A 22300-nucleotide genomic window follows, 5' to 3' on the forward strand; every position below is an offset into this window, starting at 1 on the left:
GATGACATCAAAAGATTGATGTAGGATAAAAAAAATTAAATCAAATAGTTTGGGGGTGGGGGTCAACATTGCTGCAAGTTTTGTTAATCCACAATCAATTTTACATATATCCCTATTGGTCAATCAATTTTTCCCAAATTAAGTTAAGAGGGGGGATGTGGGGGTCAGTGAAAAAACTATGTGAATTAAGTTTTTTATCCTACATTGAACTTTTGATGTTGTCCCTTAATTTCCAAAATGAATAAATAATATCAATATTGATCACACACTGTCCAACAAAGTGATCTCAAATAGTCTATCCAAACTATCTTTGCAAAGAACTCCCCTCAAGCAGGTGATAGAGGATATATTAAACTTGCAGCACAGTAAGAGTTCTGCTCTGCATTGAATGCCTTACTGTGACTTTAAGATGAAGAACAACAATAAAAGCGCTGATCCTTTGTTTTTTGTGTTTTTGCTTGGCATGTACTGATTCTGTGTAATGGACGGATACCCTATATCCTTTGTTTTTTGTGTTTTTTTCTGTGTATTTACTGATTTAGTGTCATGGACCGATACCCTATATCCTTTGTTTTTCTATTAGAAAATTCTGTAGCATACATTTGTACATTTTGTCATATGAAAAATTATTTCACCTTTGAATAGTTAATATTTCACTGAAACAATGTTACTTTCTTTGACTAAATTAAAGAAAGATTTATCATAAGAATAGTTACACATTTTTACTGAAACAATGTAAATTTCTTTGAGTATATGATAGTTATAGTTATATTAATTGGCTGCAGGGACAGAGTTACTATACAAATGACAAGATTCACAAGAACAAGAAATGAAAAGTGGATGAACTTCCAAGGTTCAATTTTTATCTTCTCCATAAATTTAAGCTGCCAAACTTAACAAAAGGATCAAATCTTTTAATGATAGGTCCTACAGGGTTGACATTTTATAATGTGGGGTGTACAAAAGGTAAACTGCCGAGCGATGCACACTAATGTGTCACAACATTTAATCAAAAGTAACAAAATACTGCGTAAAATTGTTACAATTCAAAATAGAATGGATTGAGTTTTCTGGATCAAATTGGGATGAAATGGGATATAATATCAGCTTGAAAAATTACATTCCTGGCTGAGAAATCAAGTTAAAAACCTATAAATTCAAAATTATTTATAATCAATTGAACTTAGCCAAAGTATGCACTGAAAATAAATAATAGTATATCACAGACCCTAGTAAAGAACTCCACCCCACTTATAAAAGTAAACAAGTCAATTGTATCCTTTATAAACAGTTTGATATAGTAGGCAATACTGTAAAATTAAAATATATATCAAATATAATTCATGTACAATGAATTGCAAAAATGATGCATGATTTCAATGATAGATTTCAGTGGCGGATCCAGAAATTTTCATAAGTGGGGGCCCACTGCCTGACCTAAGAGGGGGCCCGCTCCGGTCACGCTTAAGTGATTCTCTATATAAGCAACCAAATTTTTTCCCGAAAAGGGGGGGCCGGGCCCCCTGGGCCGCCCCCCTAAATCCGCCTATGGATTTTTATCAAACAAGTCTAAATCAATCTGTATAGCCCTTTTCAAAATCTGAGAATCATGAATAAAATTTGAGGCAGGCTATTCCCCATGTTGAAGAGAAGAATGGTTTTGCACCAAAGAAGAGCAGCTGTTTTTTTAATCACTGGTTAATAGTAGGGACATATACATTATGGATTCATAATTTTCATGAAATACCAATTTTCCTGGGTACATTTTTTTCTCATATGAGGGAAATATATCAAGAGTATTTAGAGATTATTATCTAATGTCTTTTTAATTTGCTTCCATCATACATATACTTGAATACAATTATAAACAATTATAATCCTTGAAATGTTTGTTTATTAAGCTACAGATAGTTTACTATTAACCTTCTTTCTATGTTTCAGCACTGTAGTGAATCAGTATTTCCAAACAAGGGGAATTACTTGTAAGTTGTATTCAATAAGCATTTTAAAATAAGATTCAGGCTTGTTAAAAGGGAGTTAAAAACTTTTTTTTAGTAATTTTATAATGCAATGTCAAACATAGCAATCTAAGCTAACGGCATTCTTGAGCCATTTATTAAAGACTAAATGCTCTAAAGTACAGACAAGTGATTTTGTTAAAATAAAATCACTCCTAAGTTAGTGATTATTCACAGTGCTTGTTAGTGATTCACAGTAAAATAATCTCATTTAATTATTGTATATGAAAGGATGTAGTCTTTTCCAGTATCCTCCCCTTTTTCAACCCCCTAAAATAATAATAAATCACATGGTAAGGTTTCAAAGTGATTCAATCAAAATCAACGTTTAAAATATTGAGTTTTAACTGAATCACAGTGATTTGTTTTGAATTTTCCTTGCTATGACATATTTCTGTCAGTTTATAATTGTATTTACTCAATGTAAAATATTGTTATAAAATCTGACTTGACATGGACATTTTTTTTTAAATAATTAATACAATTTGTACATATTCATCATCTTTTTTCCCACTAGAATAATATGCAAATTAATTCTTAATCTTTACACCTACGATGAATTAGCAACTTTTTACGAGATGCATTGAAAAAATTTAGGTAAGAAATTCAACATGCTATAAAAATGCAAATGTATAAAAAAAAACATGCTTTTTTTAAATCTTTTTATTTTGAACTAAAATATTTTAAATCAACTAAGCATTCATGCTTCATTTTTAAATAGTTGCCAACTCCATTATGCCATTTATTATTGTATAAAAATTATCTGAGTTAATTTCAAATTTCGATTATACACTTTCAAAATAAGACTACATGTATAGTGAGGTCCCCATGCATTGGGATTACACTAATAGATACTGCTCATAATCCAGCATAATCCCTTTTTCAGAGAATCAAGGGTCATAAATCTTACATAGTAACTGTAAAATAAAAATCAAAAGTTTTTAGTCTAGCAGAATTCTAATAACTTAAGTTTAAACTAGAAAAAAGATTTTAAAAAAAAGTTCCTTTCCTTTCCTGACCACCCATAACAACCTGCCTTTAACCATTGATTCCTGGCTATATTAGCATGTGAGTCCTTAAGTCATTTCTTTGATGCAAAAAAATAAAAGTTCATCACTGATTCATTCAAACATGCAAAAGAGACGTGATCATCACACTATACATCACCACTGCAGACACATTTATCATTCGTACATGTACTTACTTTATATTCAAATTGGCCAAGAATCTGTTGTGGAAATATTATTAATTATTTATCTGCTTATACAATAATCATGTCTAAGTCATATATATAACAATTTTTTTCAAATCCAAAATTTTGACTCCAATAAAAATCAGGAACTTTTTACAAGTAACATTTCGTACTGTACAATGCCAATATATACCAATCAAATTTATGATAAGACCATTTAAATTATCAAATAAACAAAAGTTGTTCTATTTTTCACCAAATTCTTCAAAATAAATCTTGTCTAGCTGTACTTTAATGGAAAGAATTTGGAAATTAATGACACCCTCATCCTACCCCCCCCCCCCCCCCCCCCAAAAAAAAGAAGATATTCACTTACTTTAAAACACTAGCCCTAGATTTACAACAGTTACAAAACATTTCCTGCTACAAAAATATATAAACAGGAAGAGCAAAAGGATCAAAAAAGCAATTAACCTTTTATTTGTTAGAAAAGAAGTGCATTGTTTGGCACCTTTTTGATAAAAGACAGGCATCAATGAGTTTCTTCTATCAATCACTTTTGTTGTATACTATATTTTTTTTACTGATAAACATCTCTAACAAAATCTACCTACATTCATACATCTATTTTGAAATTCAAATTGGCCACATTGCCTTTTGGCAGATGTAGGAACACGACCCTATCAACAATAATTAAATATGCAGATCTGCATTTCCTCTAATCAGGGCATCATATACCAACAGTTATTTCAATCAAAAATAACACAGCAGGAAAAAAATGATGCTGTTTTTTTTTCACTTATCAGAAAATTCTTTCAAATATATCATTTACTTGTTTACTATTTATTAGATTATACGAGAGAGCTGGGTTGTTTTTTTTTTAAGATAATGACAACATAACTGTAGTAACTGTTTGCACCTTCTTAAATCAACTTATTGCAGTAAATGAAAGTTGTAACTTGATCATTGCAAATTTTCATATACCAAGAAATGTCTCAAATTTGTACTTTCAACAAATTAACTGCAGAAATTTCAATTCAAAATAAGTGTTCCATGAAAAAATGAAATCATCTTTACTTTTTCCAATCTATATTAGTCTACATGTAATTAAATCAAATCAAATCAAATCAAATCGTTTTATTGGTGTAAAAATATTGGATTGTTACCAAGACAAACATGACAATCATTACAAACATATAATATCTAAATTTAAACAACATTCATATTCTTATATTTGACTATATATATTTAAATGTTTTGGAGGAGGTGATACCTTTGCAAATTTGAAAGTACAAGTACAAACATTCATATTAATGCAATTGTTATAAAATATATCATTACATAATATAAAATAGTCATAATTTTTTTTTTTAAATCCACTATTTTTTCTTATCAGCTCGGCTGTTTCTTAATACATGTAAATCATTAACTCCCTTGACAATAATTTTAGTTACGTCATACTCATTAAAAGTAAACATACATACAAATTATTCCTCATCAGACATTTTGGTGAAATCTGGAACTATATTCTCTACTTCTTGAAAAAGATTTTGCCTACATTTTTCTAAAATTTGACATTTTAAAGTAAAATGATATTCATCTTCAACATCCTTTTTACAGAGAGGACATAATCTTTTTTCCAACGGTAATTTACTGTGTCTACCCTGTTTAATATTTAGATAACTATTACTTATTCTTATTTTTATAAAATTTGATATCATGTATCGATCTAAATCTATTAATAAAAAATTTTCTAATTTGTATTCTTTTTTTAATTTTCTGTATGTTCTTAATTTGTTTCCATTAGGGTTATTTTGGTCTTTAAAAAGACTGTCTTTCCAGAAATCTGTATACCTTTCAGCTAATTTTTTACCTACAGCATTTATAAGGCATTTTTTAGAGAATGTACTTTGATTTTTCCATTCACGATTAAACCCTATTTTGAAAGAGCATTTTTTAATTTGACCGCAAAACCATTATTCAAATTTAAACTACATTTATAGGCATTTGAAGCATAATTATCTTTTTTTGCATTTATCAAATGGCACCAATAGCAAACAGAAGTCTTAACAGCATGTAGGATTAAAAAAAAATCAGTTGCTAATGTAACTAACTTCAATAGGATATTGAATCTAATCATTTCTTTAAATTAAGTGTCAGGAATTCAATTTCTATATATATTCATTTCAACCCACTTTTAACAGTATTCCATAAAAATTAATAAATTTATCCATTTTTGTCAAAGATTGTGATTTTTTAATGCCAGAGTTAGGGTTCATGCTTTAAAAGTCTTTTATGTTGTGTTTTGAGGGATGCAGTTTGGCTTTTGTTTTTTTTCCCATTGCATTGTAGTAAGTTTGTTTTTTTCCCATTGTATTGTAGTAAGTTTGTTTTTTTTCCCATTGCATTGTAGTAAGTTTGTTTTTTCCCATTGTATTGTAGTAAGTTTGTTTTTTTCCTCTCTTTTAAGTTCATTCATTTTATTTTCTGTAACACTCAGAAATTTATCTGCATTTACAATGTAGAATTACAGTTTACAAGTGTTTAATCGACTTTTGAGACAAGCATACCTGATCACTGGCTTGTGATAAATGTCGTGGATGACCAACTGCTACATCAGTACCTTGTATATCTGCTACAGCTCTCTCTGAAAGTAAAAATCAGTTTAAATCTCATTGAGATTATAAGTAATGCAATTTTAAAGGGCAAACATAATAATTTAAATTGTTCACTTATTTGTAGATTTACTGAAGAACAGACCTCAACCTAAAAACTTAACCTGATTACTGGAGCATGGAATTGAGGTCAGGGCATCAGACAGACATGTATATATACTTCTCAAAATCAAGCCATACATCAATTATGTCTGACCATCGGGCTATCATGTACACCTACTGAAACTTTCATTTCAAAGGATGTGGCTAATTTTGAGTTTCTTAATAAAAAGGAAAATATTCAATATCTGTCCAACAATGCCTTAAGCTCCTTATTCCCTGCACAATTTCACTATTTATAAATTTATAAAATAAATTATAAAATTTGTAAAATAAAATTATAAAATTAAATTATTCAGTGCTAGTTCTAAACATATATAACCAAATATACATACACGGGACATATATAAGTTAGTTATGAGTTCAGATATACTATATTTAATTCTAAGACTTCACAAGGGATATAGGCTCATATATTCCCTGTCAGTGTTTATATTTCTCCTGAGCTGAGAGTCTATAAAGAGATGTTGAGAACTGACAAGGAACGTGAGCCCATATCTCATGTGATGTCTGAATAACAATTATATTAAATCAGAGACTCTTATTTCAACATCAATTGCCATTTTGATATTATCAAAGGAGGTTTTTAAAGACTTTCACTGGCTATACAGCCCTTGCATGATCAGTTATCTTTGATATTAGTTTTGGTTCACAAGGAATATGGGCTCATATACACTGTCATGGTTACCAATCAAATTGCAGGATTAGGCAGGATATTTCACTCCAGTCCAGTATAATCTTAATAAGTTTCCAAAGTGTTCCAAAACATGCTGATGGAGAGCAAACTGGGACTATCAGTTATGAAGCTATGATTTGTACAGTAAAAGTTGGTAAAGAATGGAAACTTTTGAAAATTCCCTTTGTACTATATATGTAGCACGAAATAAAGTCAATTAAAGACTAAAGTACATTGGACATATTGTATTCCACATTATGATATGCATTCTTTTCTATCATTCTTTCTAACTCTTACAATGCATCAACAATAAAATACACTTTACATTTTTTTAACAACCCAGTGACAAATAAAGATAGCATATGAACTTTACTAGTACATCAATATGCAAAGATGTATTGATACTAACCACCATACACAAGATCTAGCCTATTGTCTAATGTACTTTATCATCTAGACCTAATATATCACTATCTAGTATGATATAAAAGTGTTTTATGGCTAGGATCTCCTTATCTACTACAAAACCATGCATAAATTACATGTTATTTGAATTATAAATATAAAATTGGAACAGGTGATGGAAATGACTGAGCAAAAATTTACTATCAAAATATTTGTACTTTTTTTAAAGACATTTCAATATCATATACCACTTATAATAGTGTTGTTCTTGATCTACAAGTTTACTTTTTCTCTGTAGGATATTTACCCTACTTGGGGCCATGACCCTCTGACTAGTTAAATTTCAATATGAATATCTGGAATTGACTTTAATAGTATGCGATAGTATTTTTTGTTTTCTAGTTAGGTCGATTTGAAACCCCTTACAGTGAACTCACTACATGTACCTACAGATGTTATGTAAGTTCATCAATCTAATCCACTTTTATCGTGTGAACATCATCCAGAACCCAGATATTTAATAATTTTACAAAATGCTATTTCAGTGATACACAATGACATGGACCATATGCACTACATCAGTTTGTGTATTACAAGCTTCCGTGTCAATCTTACATGTTATAGTAATCCTCTATAATATGTATTATTAAGGTCTTTCCTCTCCGCGAGGAAAGACCTTATTGTTTTTCTCCCGTTTTTTTTTTTTTTTTTTTTTTTTCATCCAGCATTTGTTTAACATGGCCTCTCCTTGTTTTTATTGGAGTTATCAAGACCAAATATGGACCATCGGTAGACCTCATCATGATGTATTACCAGATGAGGCTGTGTAGGATTTCATCATCCCCTTTAGAAGTTATCTCCCTTTTATTGGTTTTTTTCGACATGGCCCCCCTCGTTGTTTTTGAAGATATCATGACCTTATTTGGACAATAGTTAGATCTCATCATGATGTATTACCATATGAGGCTGCTAAGGATTTCATCATTCCCTATGAGAGTTATGTCCCCTTGAAGCAATTTCTTTCTTTTACATTTTTCTCAAAAAGTATTCAAGATAGAATCGATTTGAAAACGGCAACATGTACAGGACCAGATGGTTATGTTAATTAACATATACAATTATTTTGTTGTTAACCCTTATAAGGAGTTATTTCCCTTGAAAAAATATAAACAATTTTTGAAAAATTGTATCTCAAGAACCGGAAGTCGTAAAGACTCGGGACCTACAGCAATAATCTTAAGTTCATGTGACATTTAATTTGCACCCAAGGTCAAAGGTCACCGAGGGCAAAAAAAAATTACGCTGCAATTTCAAGCTTTCATATTAAGAAAACAATAAAAGTTTGCTGCATACTTACAGCGTATAAAATGTTCCTTTCGACGAGCTCTTCATTTTATACACTGACCTCAAAAGAGTCCGACTGTCTGTTCAAAAGTTACGACGGGATGATTCTTAAAAGTATAGTATTGTGTGTATATCTTTTTAAAGGTAACAGATATCAACCTACTATAAACTGCAAAGATGATCAGTAGTTCAAGACCTTCAATTTGAGGTCAATGTCAGGTCATGATGAAATTTCACCTTGACCTTCACATTATACTATGACCTTGACCTTGTAATATTTGAAAGGTCAAGTGGTCCTGAGTTGAATGGTGCTAGTCCCATGTCTCTACGACTTCCGGTTCTCAAGTTTTGTATTGCATCATATATTTGATGATTAATTGTGACCTTGGTGAACTTTGAAATTGTCCCAATTCTTTTTCTATAATGTTGTCCTTCAACCGTAGATCATTTATCATTTAACAGATTTGAGATATCTATTGTCGTTTTAGAGATAATGCAGTTTGAAGTTTTTCGAGCGGAGGCATGTATTTCTGAATCATCAAGAGCTTACCACTTAAAATATTTTAGAAATTGAAGAGGTTGACATAGTTATATGTTTGACCAAATACCAAAAACATTCCATGGAAAAAAACACCAAAAAATCAATTTGAAATTTTCAAGTTTTGCATTGACTTTGTAAGTTTCATAACTTCTATTTATATAATTGATATTGCATCATTATTTGCACTTTGTCAAATGGGGTCATCTGATATATCAAATTGAAGGTCTTAATAAACTCTACTTAAAAATGAAAATTTTAAACCCCCTTTTCATCCCAGGGGGACGGGTGGGGTCATTTAGTGCAAACATTCAAATTTCTCAGATGGTAAGGTTGTCGCATATCAAATGAAAGAACATAAAGCGTACATTTCAAATTTCTAATTGACGTCTCCCAAAAATGGGTTGGATGGGGTCATTGAGTGCAAAAAATAAATGTTCTTTTAAGGTAGGGTTGTTGTATATCAAATGAAAGGTCATGATGTGTACATTTGAAATATCAAATTCCCGACCTCCAAAAATTTGTTGGATAGGGTTATTAAGTGCAAAAATCAAACTTTCAAGAACATGGTGTTGTCGCATATCAAACGAAAGCTCATCTACTCTGTTCCATATATCATAATTCCGATCTCAAAAATGTAGACGGATGAGGTCATTAAGTGTAAAACGAAAAGTTTCAGAAGGTGTGCTTGTCGTATATCAAACGAAAGGTCGTACAAAGTACAATACGAAAACATCACTTTTACAGGAAAGACCTTTCAATTGTTTTACAAACAATTGAGATACTAGTGTTAATTTCTTTTCTTCTCAATTTTTTCACACATGTATCTTCTGATAATATACATAAATTCCATTAGTTTTTGATAGTAATTCCAATTCTTATTAATAATTGAAATTTTAAACTGAATTGAAATGACACCAGCAACTTGAAGCACAGACAAAATATATGTCAATGTATAATCTTAGTACACATGTACATCCCAACTACATTTATGTATTTATTTGGACCAATTATCAATATGTCAATAAGGAGGTGTGGTATGATTCCCAATGAGACATTTACCAAAGCTCAAGTAAAGTAGGTGTAAGTTAACAGCTGACTACTAGTATGTGGTATGGGCTTTGCTCATTGTTGAAGGCCAAACAGTAATACACAAAATCATTTAACATACTGACATAAAACAAGGAAATAAACTGGAACTCACTGTGTGTAGTAGAAAGGTACCAGGAAACTTTAATTATGTAACACAAATGTATCTTTTTTAACTGTTTTTCTCTTATTTAAGAATTATCCCAGGATTGAATGTTATCTTAAGGCTGTGTTCAAGAATCCTTATTTCCTGCAAAAAATTCTGCTAGCAGACGGGATTTCCATTAATGCAAGCAACAAATATCCCTTATCAAAATACAGACAGTCTGGAAATCCTATCATAATTTATTAAAACACAATTTGTTTTATAAACACACAAAAACTTCTGTATTTCAAATCTGGTTATAATTAAACTATTGAATTTTTAACAATAACAAATATATGTAAATTTTTCAGTGTACTTCAGGGATCAAATGTACAATTTTTCATTTATTTTAATTTTTAATTTTCATTCATTGTTCAACCAAGAAAAATCTGAACATGTATCAAATCTCAAAAACCATATTTACATGAACATCCTTCATGTATCTCCTGTCATACCCGCAGAAAGCCAACAACTCGATACTGCAACTTAATTCTCATATTAAAGATAAGAAATGGAAAAAATGTTCCTCATATTTCTTGAATTCAGGAATGCTGTAAAAATAAGAAGATGTGGTAGCTGGATTGAGAATGAGACAACTACATGTTTATATACAAGTGATCAAAGGATGTAGAAGTTACATGTACATTGTACATGTAGCTGCTAAAGGTCACTGTATGGTGAATCAACATTGAGTTAAACCCATACTAAAACTTGGGACAGGCCCAAAACATGTTTTGTGACATTTGAACCCTCCCTCTATACCTCTAGTCAATGTAGAATAAAGACACACATAGCAATACCCACAGTAAAACTCAGTAGAATAAAGACACACATAGCAATACCCACAGTAAAACTCAGTAGAATAAAGAAACACATAGCAATACCAATAGTAAAACTCAGTAGAATAAAGAAACACATAAATACCCACAGTAAAACTCAGTAGAGTAAAGAAACACATAGCAATACCAATAGTAAAACTCAGTAGAATAAAGAAACACATAGCAATACCAATAGTAAAACTCAGTAAGAAGGCTGAGTGAGTGAGTCCGATGTCAGAATAGGTAAGAAACTAGTAAGAAGGCTGAGTGAGTGAGTCCGATGTCAGAATAGGTAAGAAACTCAGTAGGAAGGCTGAGTGAGTAAGTCCGATGTCAGAATAGGTAAGAAACTCAGTAGGAAGGCTGAGTGAGTGAGTCCGATGTCAGAATAGGTAAGAAACTAGTAAGAAGGCTGAGTGAGTGAGTCCGATGTCAGAATAGGTAAGAAACTAGTAAGAAGGCTGAGTGAGTGAGTCCGATGTCAGAATAGGTAAGAAACTAGTAAGAAGGCTGAGTGAGTGAGTCCGATGTCAGAATAGGTAAGAAACTCAGTAGGAAGGCTGAGTGAGTGAGTCCGATGTCAGAATAGGTAAGAAACTAGTAAGAAGGCTGAGTGAGTGAGTCCGATGTCAGAATAGGTAAGAAACTAGTAAGAAGCCTGAGTGAGTGAGTCCGATGTCAGAATAGGTAAGAAACTCAGTAGGAAGGCTGAGTGAGTGAGTCCGATGTCAGAATAGGTAAGAAACTAGTAAGAAGGCTGAGTGAGTGAGTCCAATGTCAGAATAGGTAAGAAACTAGTAAGAAGGCTGAGTGAGTGAGTCCGATGTCAGAATAGGTAAGAAACTAAGTAAGAAGGCTGAGTGAGTGAGTCCGATGTAAGAATAGGTAAGAAACTCAGTAGGAAGGCTGAGTGAGTGAGTCCGATGTCAGAATAGGTAAGAAACTAGTAAGTAAAATGACAATGATACATAAATGAATAATGGACTACTAGCAGTTACAATGTACTGACTGTACATGCCAGCTACAGACCTCAATTAAACTGATTGAAATATTGCCTTCATCATATCAGCATCAAGTACAATCCCTCCAGTTAGGGGTTTAGTATCATACCATGCATCATAAAATATATGAGAAGAACATGACCCGTATCATGCAAACAATGTCCAGTCTTAATTTTTTATCCTATTGAGTATTTTCTTGCTTGTTTTACAAACTATGATATCAAAATTAAAATCCAGTTACCATTTGGAAGCATGTGCCACATTAATTATTCATTACCTAATAATTTTCATATTAACTACTTGTAAATGCTTTATGAACTTATGCTTATCATGCTGATTGCAAATGCATATATGTTAAAAAATTTAAATTTGCAATAATAAATGCAAATTTATAACTTTTATAATGTATGCATAAATTGTACATGTATATGTAAATGTATGAATGCAAGTTTACTGAGATAGCACATTGTGCTTAAAAGAAGAGGGGCATTTTAGTTTTAAAATACTGTATAGCGGGTTATCATGGTTATTTTCGTGGATGTAAAATTTCATGATTTTCAATGAAAAAGGTATATGAAATATTTTATCAATACCTTTGCATGTACACTTTTAAATTGGCAGAATTGATTTTAGTGATTTTGTTCTATCTGTGAAAATAAGCAAAAATTTACACCCTGCATAAATAACCCGCTATACAGTATGTTACATGTATGTTATTTGATTTCTTATCATTTAAAACTTTATAAAATCAACATTCAATTTTTAAATGAGTAGTTTTTATTTCAGCTGCATCTTTTAACTTGAAAGTTATCTGATCTTTCTACTTCAAAATCACAGCGTAAACTGTGTACTCAATGCAGTGCACTAAAAATGTATCTTGTTTCTGGTGCTTTGAAAAGAAAAGAATTCTCTGTAATAATACCTTCAAATTAAAGTTTAAGTTGTAGCAAACTCTACTTATTTTGCAAATTCATATTCGTAGAATTTGAAGACAAATATTTCTTAGTGAAGATCTAAAATTATGTATACAGAGACAACAACGTACTCACAGCTAGTCTCATTAAATAGAAACAGAAAGGCAAATTCAACACCAATGGAAACCCCTATTTTCTAGTTGTGAGAATTATTCTAAAATATTACAGGACCCAACAGGACTTTAGGGTATCAAAGGCATGACTAAAACCAAGAATACAGCTACTTAGTAAGTCCATGAGTCCTTGACTCATCAAAATCTGTCTGGACTCATCATTTTCAAAACAGTCCAAATATGCATCAAATTGTAAAATGTTGTATCAACTGAGCACTGCATACATATACATATATCATCATTTTATAAGGCCAACTAAAATTAATTAGTAGATTTTCATCCAAATTTTTGAAAAAAATGGGGCGGGTGGGAGGATTTTATTTTTTAAATTTTATTTCATATGAAACCTTTTTGTCATGTGTTATTCATATATGCAAGTGTATTAATAAGCTTATATCATGTAAATACATCCATAAGATATCGTGTATAAGACAATGACAATCAAAATCAAGGAGTAACCAAAGACTCATAAAACCAAAAGACATTTACATCAACAGTTACAAATAATAAGTAGGAAACAGCACAAACTCCACTAAAAGCCAGGAGTGAAATCAGGTGCTTCGGAAGGGTAAGCATTTCCTGCACCGTATACGGCACCCGTCATGTTATTTCTTTGTTCAGTTCGGTAATGATGAAAGGTTGTTATGACTGAGGAAGAATATCACTGGGATATGATTTCTGACACACTTTTGTTATAATGGCCAATCAGCTCATGATGGCGACCATAAAATTGCTTGAGTGATGACCTTAATTTGATTGATTCATAGCCCTGTCTTAGCGACTTTTGAGAAAGCAGTATTCCTCGTTCAACAAAATCAACGTACTTTGAGCTATAGCTCTAGAGTAACGTAACAATTGAGACACATATACTCCATATGCTGGTGCCGCTTTTTTCAAATTCATAAATATATATCTCTGATCTGTTCTAAATGTAATTGCCGCTTTAGAAACCTATTGATAGTAAACAGCAGAAATGTGGAGAAATGCCCTCTTCAGTTGGACTACCTACATCAAATGTATATTGCTTTCTACGCAATGTTTGCTTTCTCAGCAATGTTTTGTTGTCCTAATAAAATGAAGCAAATGCATTGGTATGCAACACAAGTACGATAAGTACAGAATAAAATGAAAACTCAAACAATGTTTAAATATAATAGGATTGGTCCTTAATATGCAAGATGCAAATATAATTACAATGTAGAAAATAAAGTTGTTTAATGACTCTATCGATGGTATTGGGACAGAGGATGTTTTCTCTATTTCTGAAAAAAAACGAAACTAAGGCTAAATCTAAATCTAAGAGCTTGCTATCAATTAATAAATTAAAAATGCGTATGTTTGTCGATTTGTTTAACTCAATATACGGTCACCAATCTAAAAAGTTCATGCTTGTTTTAATTTCTTTATTCCAGTCAAATGTGTTCCACGATTCTAACGCTTTTGGGTTTCATTCACAGCCCAAATTTCTTGACACAAAGTCATTGCATAAATAAAATAAATCCAAGGTGTTTTTCTCACAAACATTTGTGTCATTTGTGACATACGGCGATTTGCGTTCTTGGGCACAGCGTATTACTCGTAACCTGAATATTTCACGCCCTTCTTGTAAATAATCTCTATTCTCGGTAAATGATGTTGTCATCATAGATCAGCAGAATATGTCGACTTAATCATTCAGTAAGAATACACTAAGAAATACGAAAACCGAAATTTGAAACAGGAAGTTTTACATGAAACGAAAATATCGACGGTTACTGGTAATGGAAATGAACAAAATCCGGAAATCGTATTTTTTTCAAAAATAAAAAAAATCGGGGCGGGCGGGGATGAAAATCTACCAATTAATTTTAATTGGCCTAACAAAAGTTAAAACATAATCTAAATAAGATGTCCTTTCCTTGCTTTATTTTGTCATGGAGACTAAAATCATATGATGATATACACATGTATCAATAAATTTCATCTTCACTGCTTGAACTACCATGGCCAAAAATGCTGAGTCCCTGGCCCAGGACTGGCCTTCGAAAATCTTAAGTGGGAACCCTGAGCTACATTTACAACAGAAGCCTACTAGAACTTCTAAATATAGCAGTAGGGTCTTTGAGAAAAGAGGGGGATTGCTTAGGTTGTGCATGAAGTATAAAATGCACCCACAATGGTCCTCAATAAGCATATGTAAAACAACAAACAATAAGTAAAATATGACACTTCACTATGTTGACAAAATGCAATATTTCTCATATATCATGTATATTATATTTGTTAGTTAGGATCTCCCTTCCCTAAAGCAGTGTTAGATAGCAGGTAAATTATAATATCTATTAAACAATGTCACTTTTCTTGATAAATAAAATACCTTAGAATCTTTTACCAAGTTAAATAAGGATGCACCATTTACACATAGGGCCAAACATTGAGTTTAGAACCCTACATTTGTATACATTGTACATGTATACATGTACAATGTACATCATTTACATATTTTTTTTGTACCTTACATTTACAGTCTACATGTACCTACAATTACGTATACCTTACATTCAGTATTACTGGTAGTGTACTTTGGATGAGTAGTGTAATTTCAACTATTATTAGTGTACCTTACATTTAATGTGTACCTCACATTAGCCACACACCCCGGGGGCCACAATCTTTTATTTATTTTACCTTTGAATGACAAAATTATTTTATTTATTAATAGTACTTTTACTGTTTACCCACTTTTTTGTGATATACACTTGATATGACTCTGTACTTATGTATCCCGTCATACTTTGAAAAACACTATTATTTTATCTATTATTACTTTATACTGTTTAGTCAGTTTTTGTTATTTATCTATTTTGACTGACTGTATTTATGCATCCCGTCATACTTTGAACGACAAAATTATTTCATGTCTACCGTTGCGAATTTCAAACGCGCAATTTTACACTAGTACTCAAAACCCTCCTTCCTTGATAGGTGCATTTTACATAGACAAATAAAATTGTATAATGTAATCAAAATGAGGATGTTAATTTGATGTATGCCTTTTTGTGCTTCTTCGTTACATTTGTTGTTTTTATAGTGATTAAGATGATAACACAATGTTGACTGCTGTACCCCTATTTTTGACATTTTTAACTATTGTGTCTGTTTGTTTTGTTCACGCATCGGTGACAATATAATGGAATTTGATAGGACTGTCATACAAGTGAGAGGTTTAGCTAGCCATAAAACCAGGTTCAATCCACCATTTTCTACATTTGAAAATGCCTGTACCAAGTCAGGAATATGACAGTTCTTGTCCATTCGTTTTTGATGCATTTTGTTATTTGATTTTGCCATGTGATTATGGACTTTCCGATTTGATTTTCCTCTGAGTTCAGTATTTTTGTGATTTTACTTTTTATTGAACTGACAATTTCCAAATGATTCAAACTCATGTCAATAAAAGAATATTAGCACAAGAGATATGATAGGTTTTTGGTTATTCAAAAAATTGTAAAAGGACAAAGTGTCATATTTTATTTCAGTGACAATGTCGGATGACACTTTATTAGTTGTTACATATATATAAGGTACATATAAATGTATTCTATCAAACCCACTGTGCAAGGGCTGTACATGTATAGCCAGTCAAGGTGGTTAAAAACTTCCATTTGTTGTTGTTCTATCAAACAAACTTTTTTAAATCATTATTTTTCAAATATTCTTTATCATTGAATTGTTTATGGGTAAAATAAATACATTATACAAATGCTACATCATGCTCTTAAGTACAGCCAATGGCCATATAATTTATGACTTTAAACTCTTAAAATATTTGTGGTTAAAAGGTTTCCAGCTATTAATCACAGGTTAATCATGTTAATTATGTCAATTTAAGCTCTAATATTAAAGTCTTTAATAGGAGAAATCTATGCAGGTGTTCAATGTGTGTCTTGTACAATGTACATGTATAGCTTACTGGTACATTGTACAATCAAAGTGAACGAAATCACTGAAAAATGTGTATGTAAATTCAATTGTTTTTTAGTCATGCTTGTGGTATACTGTACATATATATATGGTATAAATAAAAATAGAAATTGATATACAGGTAGCACCATTGTATATAGCTTTGCATGTATTACTGCAATTTATACAAAGATTTAATTTATATAACAATTTTTGTTCATATGATAAAAATTAAACAAGCTAAAATGCATAATTTCTGATAACAATTTCTGTTAAAAATTGAAAATTGTTTATATATCTTTTGGTGGCCATGTTACTTTTCCCTTATTTCTTTATTTGATATATTGTTTGTCCAATTGATGCCAATTATTTTCTATTCTTTAGGCGGGTCTCTGTTGAAGTTAAAAACAATATGTTTTGTCCTCATCCTGTTTAACATTGTTCAAACCACTTAAATGCTTCAAGTTAGCACTAAAATGAGATAATTTCCCCTTAAAATATCATGTAGCCTTGTAAGTAGGGCACCTCAAGTTATTAAAAAAGACACAAACATGGACAAAGGAGTAACTCATAAACTTGTTTAACCCTGCCACATTTTTGCACCTGTCCCAAGTCAGGAGCCTCTGGCCTGTGTTGGTCTTGTATTGTTTTTTTTATTTTAGTTTCTTGTGTACAATTTGGAGTTTAGTATGGCGTTCATTCTCACTGAACTAGTATATATATTTGTTTAGGGGCCAGCTGAAGGATGTTTCCGGGTGCAGGAATTTCTCGCTGCATTGAAGACGTTGGTGACCTTCTGCTGTTGTCTGTTCTATGGTCGAGTTGTTGTCTCTTTGACACATTCCCCATTTCCATTCTCAATTTTAACATATATTACTTGAAAAACATCATGTGTAAACAATGAGTGTGGAAATAATCATGAGAACTAATTATCCAGTGACCAACTTACCAGACTCAATAGACATGATAGAGTATGGGAAGTACAATTGTACTGATAAAAAACCTCAAATCTAAACTAGAGGCTCTAAAGAGCCTGTGTCACTCACCTTAGTCTATGTGAATATTAAACAATGGACACAGATGGATTCATGACAAAATTGTGTTTTGGTGATGGTGATGTGTTTGTAGATCTTACTTTACTAAACATTCTTGCTGCTTACAATTATCTCTCTCTATAACAGTACTTTCTGTGGAAAATGTTATTGAAAATCTTCAAATTTTAAGAAAATTGTTAAAAATTGACTATGAAGGACAATAACTCCTTAGGGGGTCAATTGACTATTTTGGTCATACTGACTTATTTTTAGTTCTTACTATGCTGTACATTATTGCTGTTTGCAGTTTATCTCTATCTATAATAATATTCAAGATAATAACAAAACTAGAGGCTCTAAAGAGCCTGTGTCGCTCACCTTGGTCTATGTGCATATTAAACAAAGGACACAAATGGATTCATGACAAAATTGTATTTTGGTGATGGTGATGTGTTTGAAGTTCTTACTTTACTGAACGATTTTGCTTCTTACAATTATATCTATAATGAACTCTGCCCATTAGTGACAGAGAATTATATTTGGTAAAAATTTACATAAATTTACCAAATTAATGAAAATTGTTAAAAATTGACTATAAAGGGCAATAACTCCTTAAGGGGTCAATTGACCATTTAGGTCATGTTGACTTATTTGTAGATCTTACTTTGCTGAACATTATTGCTGTTTACAGTTTATCGCTATCTATAATAGTATTCAAGATAACCAAAAACGGCAAAATTTCTTTAAAAATTACCAATTGGAGGGCAGCAACCCAACAACCAATTGTCCAATTCATCTGAAAAATTCAGGGCAGATAGATATTGACTTGATTAACAATTTAACTTCTTGTCAGATTTGCTCTAAATGCTTTGGTTTCATAGTTATAAGCCAAAAACTGCATTTTACCCCTGTGTTCTATTTTTAGCTGTGGCGGCCATCTTGGTTGAATGGCCAGGTCATCAGACACATTTTTCAAACTAGATACCCCAAAGATGATTGTGGCCTAGTAGTTTCAGTGGAGATTTTTGTAAAAGATTACTTAGATTTATGAAAAATGGTTTTATTGATGTTTACAGTTTATCTCTATCTATAATAATATTCAAGATAATAACCAAAAACAGCAAAATTTCCTCAAAATTACCAATTCAGGGGCAGCAACCCAACAACGGGTTGACCGATTCAACTGAAAATTTCAAGGCAGATAGATCTTGACCTGATAAACATTTTAATCCCATGTCAGATTTGCTCTAAATGCTTTGGTTTCATAGTTATAAGCCAAAAACTGCATTTTACCCCTATGTTCTATTTTTAGCCGTGGCGGCCATCTTGGTTGGTTGACCAGGTCACGCCACACATTTTTTAAACTAGATACCCCAATAATGATTGTGGTCAAGTCTGGTTCAATTTGGCCCAGTAGTTTCAGAGGAGAAGATTTTTGTAAAAGCTAACAACGACGGACAACAACGGACGCCAAGTGATGAGAAAAGCTCACTTGGCCCTTTGGGCCAGGTGAGCTAAAAAGGTACCATTTAAACTGGGAGAATATATACAAAGACTGATTTAAAAAAAAAAATTTGATTCAAGTAATGTTCATGCATTGTGGAACACCTTTAAAATTGACCATGTTACATCAGTAGAAAATAAATAGGGAATATGTCCACGGGACTCAGATGATGCCTCTGCTGGCATATCATATAAAGGTATAACATGTATAAAGGGTTATATAATCATGATTATTGAGAACCCTGTTCCAAATATCTGCTTGATCTAAGTTTTGTGGTAATACAATGTAGGTATTGTTTTTAAGTTTCATACAGTAACATTTTCAGAGGCAAATTATTAAAGTTAAGATTAGAGACAAGAAACAAAAAAAATCAGTATTTTTCTGATTTCACTTGTAAAGGCCAGGGGCATAAATCTTTTGGATTCTCTAAAAAGAAATTTTAAAATATCAAACACGGACATTAAATCCAGAGCATATCAAGCAATAGTCAGACCTACATGTACATGTACAGAGTAAACTAGACTATACATTGTACATGAACAATGATTATGGAAGCTATCTAATTAAATTTATTTTCAATATGATTATATTACATGTATAATGTATTCCAAAGTATTCTTAAGACATATCATATACTGAGTATTCACATCACTAACTAGTAAATTTTTACTATGTCTTATTTGCAATATATCGATAGTATAACTATGCCATACATGTCCTGTCATTCACTTATCATAGTTATGTCTTGTAAAAATGTATGAATACACTGTAGTTTGAACACCAAAAAGATCAATAAAAAATTTTAAAAAATAATACTAATCACCATGATCACTTTTGATGTTTATGTAAAATATGTTGTACATGAACATTGTGAAAGGAGTAGGTTCGATAAGGCCCTAAAATGGCCCCCTTTTTTAGCCTAAATTTCAAATTGGGATTTATTGACCAATATTACAATGATTAATAGCTAATACAGTGACTAAATAGGATATGTCTTTTTGTTGCACAATTACGTTCCAGCGTTTCATTCATGACGTCACAAATAGTACTCATTTTGATTTTCTACGAAAAAAACAATGAAAATGGGTAAATTTCCATCGAATATTTGGACATGTACAGGAAACATAGACATGATAGAGCACATACGTCTACAAAAAAAATCTTTGACAATAATGTTTGTCATGACATTTTACATGTCTTACTTGAATATTTAGGTTGTTGACGGCTGGGCTCTATGTTTCCTGATGTTAAATTTGGCTGAAATCATGCCGATTTTTTTAAATTTCGTCAAAATCCTTTATTTTGACCTAACTGGAATGTAAAAATCAACGTTTAGAATAAAACTATGACAGAAACTGTTCTATAAAACTTTCTCACATGTCTTCAAGTCAACTTAAAAACATTTTGTATCTTGTAGCATTGAACTTTATAATTGAGGCCAAATATGGCCCTTTTCAAACTTACCCCTTTAAATACTTTCATGACTTTTTTTTTTCAATTACAATGCAAGAGAATTAACTTAACTTTTGGTAAGTATAAAGCAGACACAATCAAGTAGGAACAGTATCCTGAAGTTGTTTTGAAGAGTTGCCACTTTGACTACATCAGAATCAACCACCAAGTAGTCTATTTGCCGACTACAACTGAATAAAGTACATGTACCACAGTTGCAAATTTAACCAGGTGCCTATTCAACATGTTCAACAAGAGCTGAAGTAAATATACCTTATTGTTATTTGTCTGCTACTTATGAACATCACAAACATGATAAACATTCCCATAAAATTTTGACTTCAAAATTACAAAATATCTGGAAGAGTGATTGTTGTATGACGTTCAAACTGCACAGATTCTTGGGTCAACTGGCAAAGACTTCGAAATAACAATAAGGTGTATAGAATTCACCATTACCTGATTACAGCAAATACCTTAAAAACATTTTATATAGGGTAGCCACAAATAAAAAGATATTGTGGCAGTTCAAGTTTGCCAAAATCGTGGGTCTTCTCTATTGTTTCAGATTTTCAAATAATGATTTTTGTCAATATCATCATTATGTCTACTAAAAGCATAATTTCATACCTTGTCAGTTTTTGTAACAATATATATATACTATTATGATATTAAATATGTGATTTACGGTTTAAGACTGTTATATAATATTTACCTAATCGTTCTCTTGCATTTTCAAGTTTGTAAACTTCTCCTAAAAGATGTAAACAAATAAGTCCCATCGACACAAAAATCACACCAATAACAATAACACTTTTTCTCCTGTTTGGAAATGTCATTATCCGTTTACACCATTTCATCTTACATTCTAAAACCAGGGCATGAAAATGTGTAATCCAAATCACAGTCAAGAATGTTTCAATACATAACTTTTGGTCTCCAACAGCTCAAGTTCTCCAAGTTCTCAAATCGTGTCGGACACAATTTTATGTAAAGTCAGGAAATTAACTTTTAGTTTCGCATTAGTGCAGGTTAATGAAAGTAAAAATTCAACAATTAACTATCTTGTCGGTATTTTGTTAGACAGCGAAATATGAACAACATTTAGTTTTTGTTTAATCTTTATTTATGATACCAAAATAAATCACGAGAAATCAAAGCACAAAAGTTCTTTAAGCAAGACTACTTATGCGCTCGAACTCATTCGTCTCAACTAGGCCGAGAGGAGGAGTAGCGGATTCTACCGAGGAATGCATTCAGGCGCGTAGCTCCCTATACGCT

The 22300-nt window shown here is 31.6% G+C and overlaps 1 protein-coding gene across 2 annotated transcripts in view; it reads right to left on the bottom strand.

Annotated features, from left to right (window-relative positions):
- Positions 1 to 22028, bottom strand: part of LOC143063078 (heparan sulfate 2-O-sulfotransferase 1-like) — a 52882-nt gene extending 30854 nt beyond the window's left edge. Inside the window, exons 1-3 of one of the 2 annotated variants that reach the window (XM_076235012.1) lie at positions 21735 to 22028; positions 5781 to 5857; positions 3223 to 3246 (exon numbers count right to left, since the gene is read on the bottom strand). In XM_076235012.1, coding sequence (XP_076091127.1) covers positions 3223 to 3246; positions 5781 to 5857; positions 21735 to 21879 — 246 coding nt within the window. In that variant the 5' untranslated portion in view covers positions 21880 to 22028. The remainder of the gene's footprint in view (positions 1 to 3222; positions 3247 to 5780; positions 5858 to 21734) is intronic. The other variant, XM_076235013.1, reaches the window with a different exon arrangement.
- Between the last annotated feature and the right edge of the window lie 272 nt (positions 22029 to 22300).

Source organism: Mytilus galloprovincialis, chromosome 2 (assembly GCF_965363235.1).
Source record: "Mytilus galloprovincialis chromosome 2, xbMytGall1.hap1.1, whole genome shotgun sequence".
Classification (NCBI taxonomy): Eukaryota; Metazoa; Mollusca; class Bivalvia; order Mytilida; family Mytilidae; genus Mytilus; species Mytilus galloprovincialis.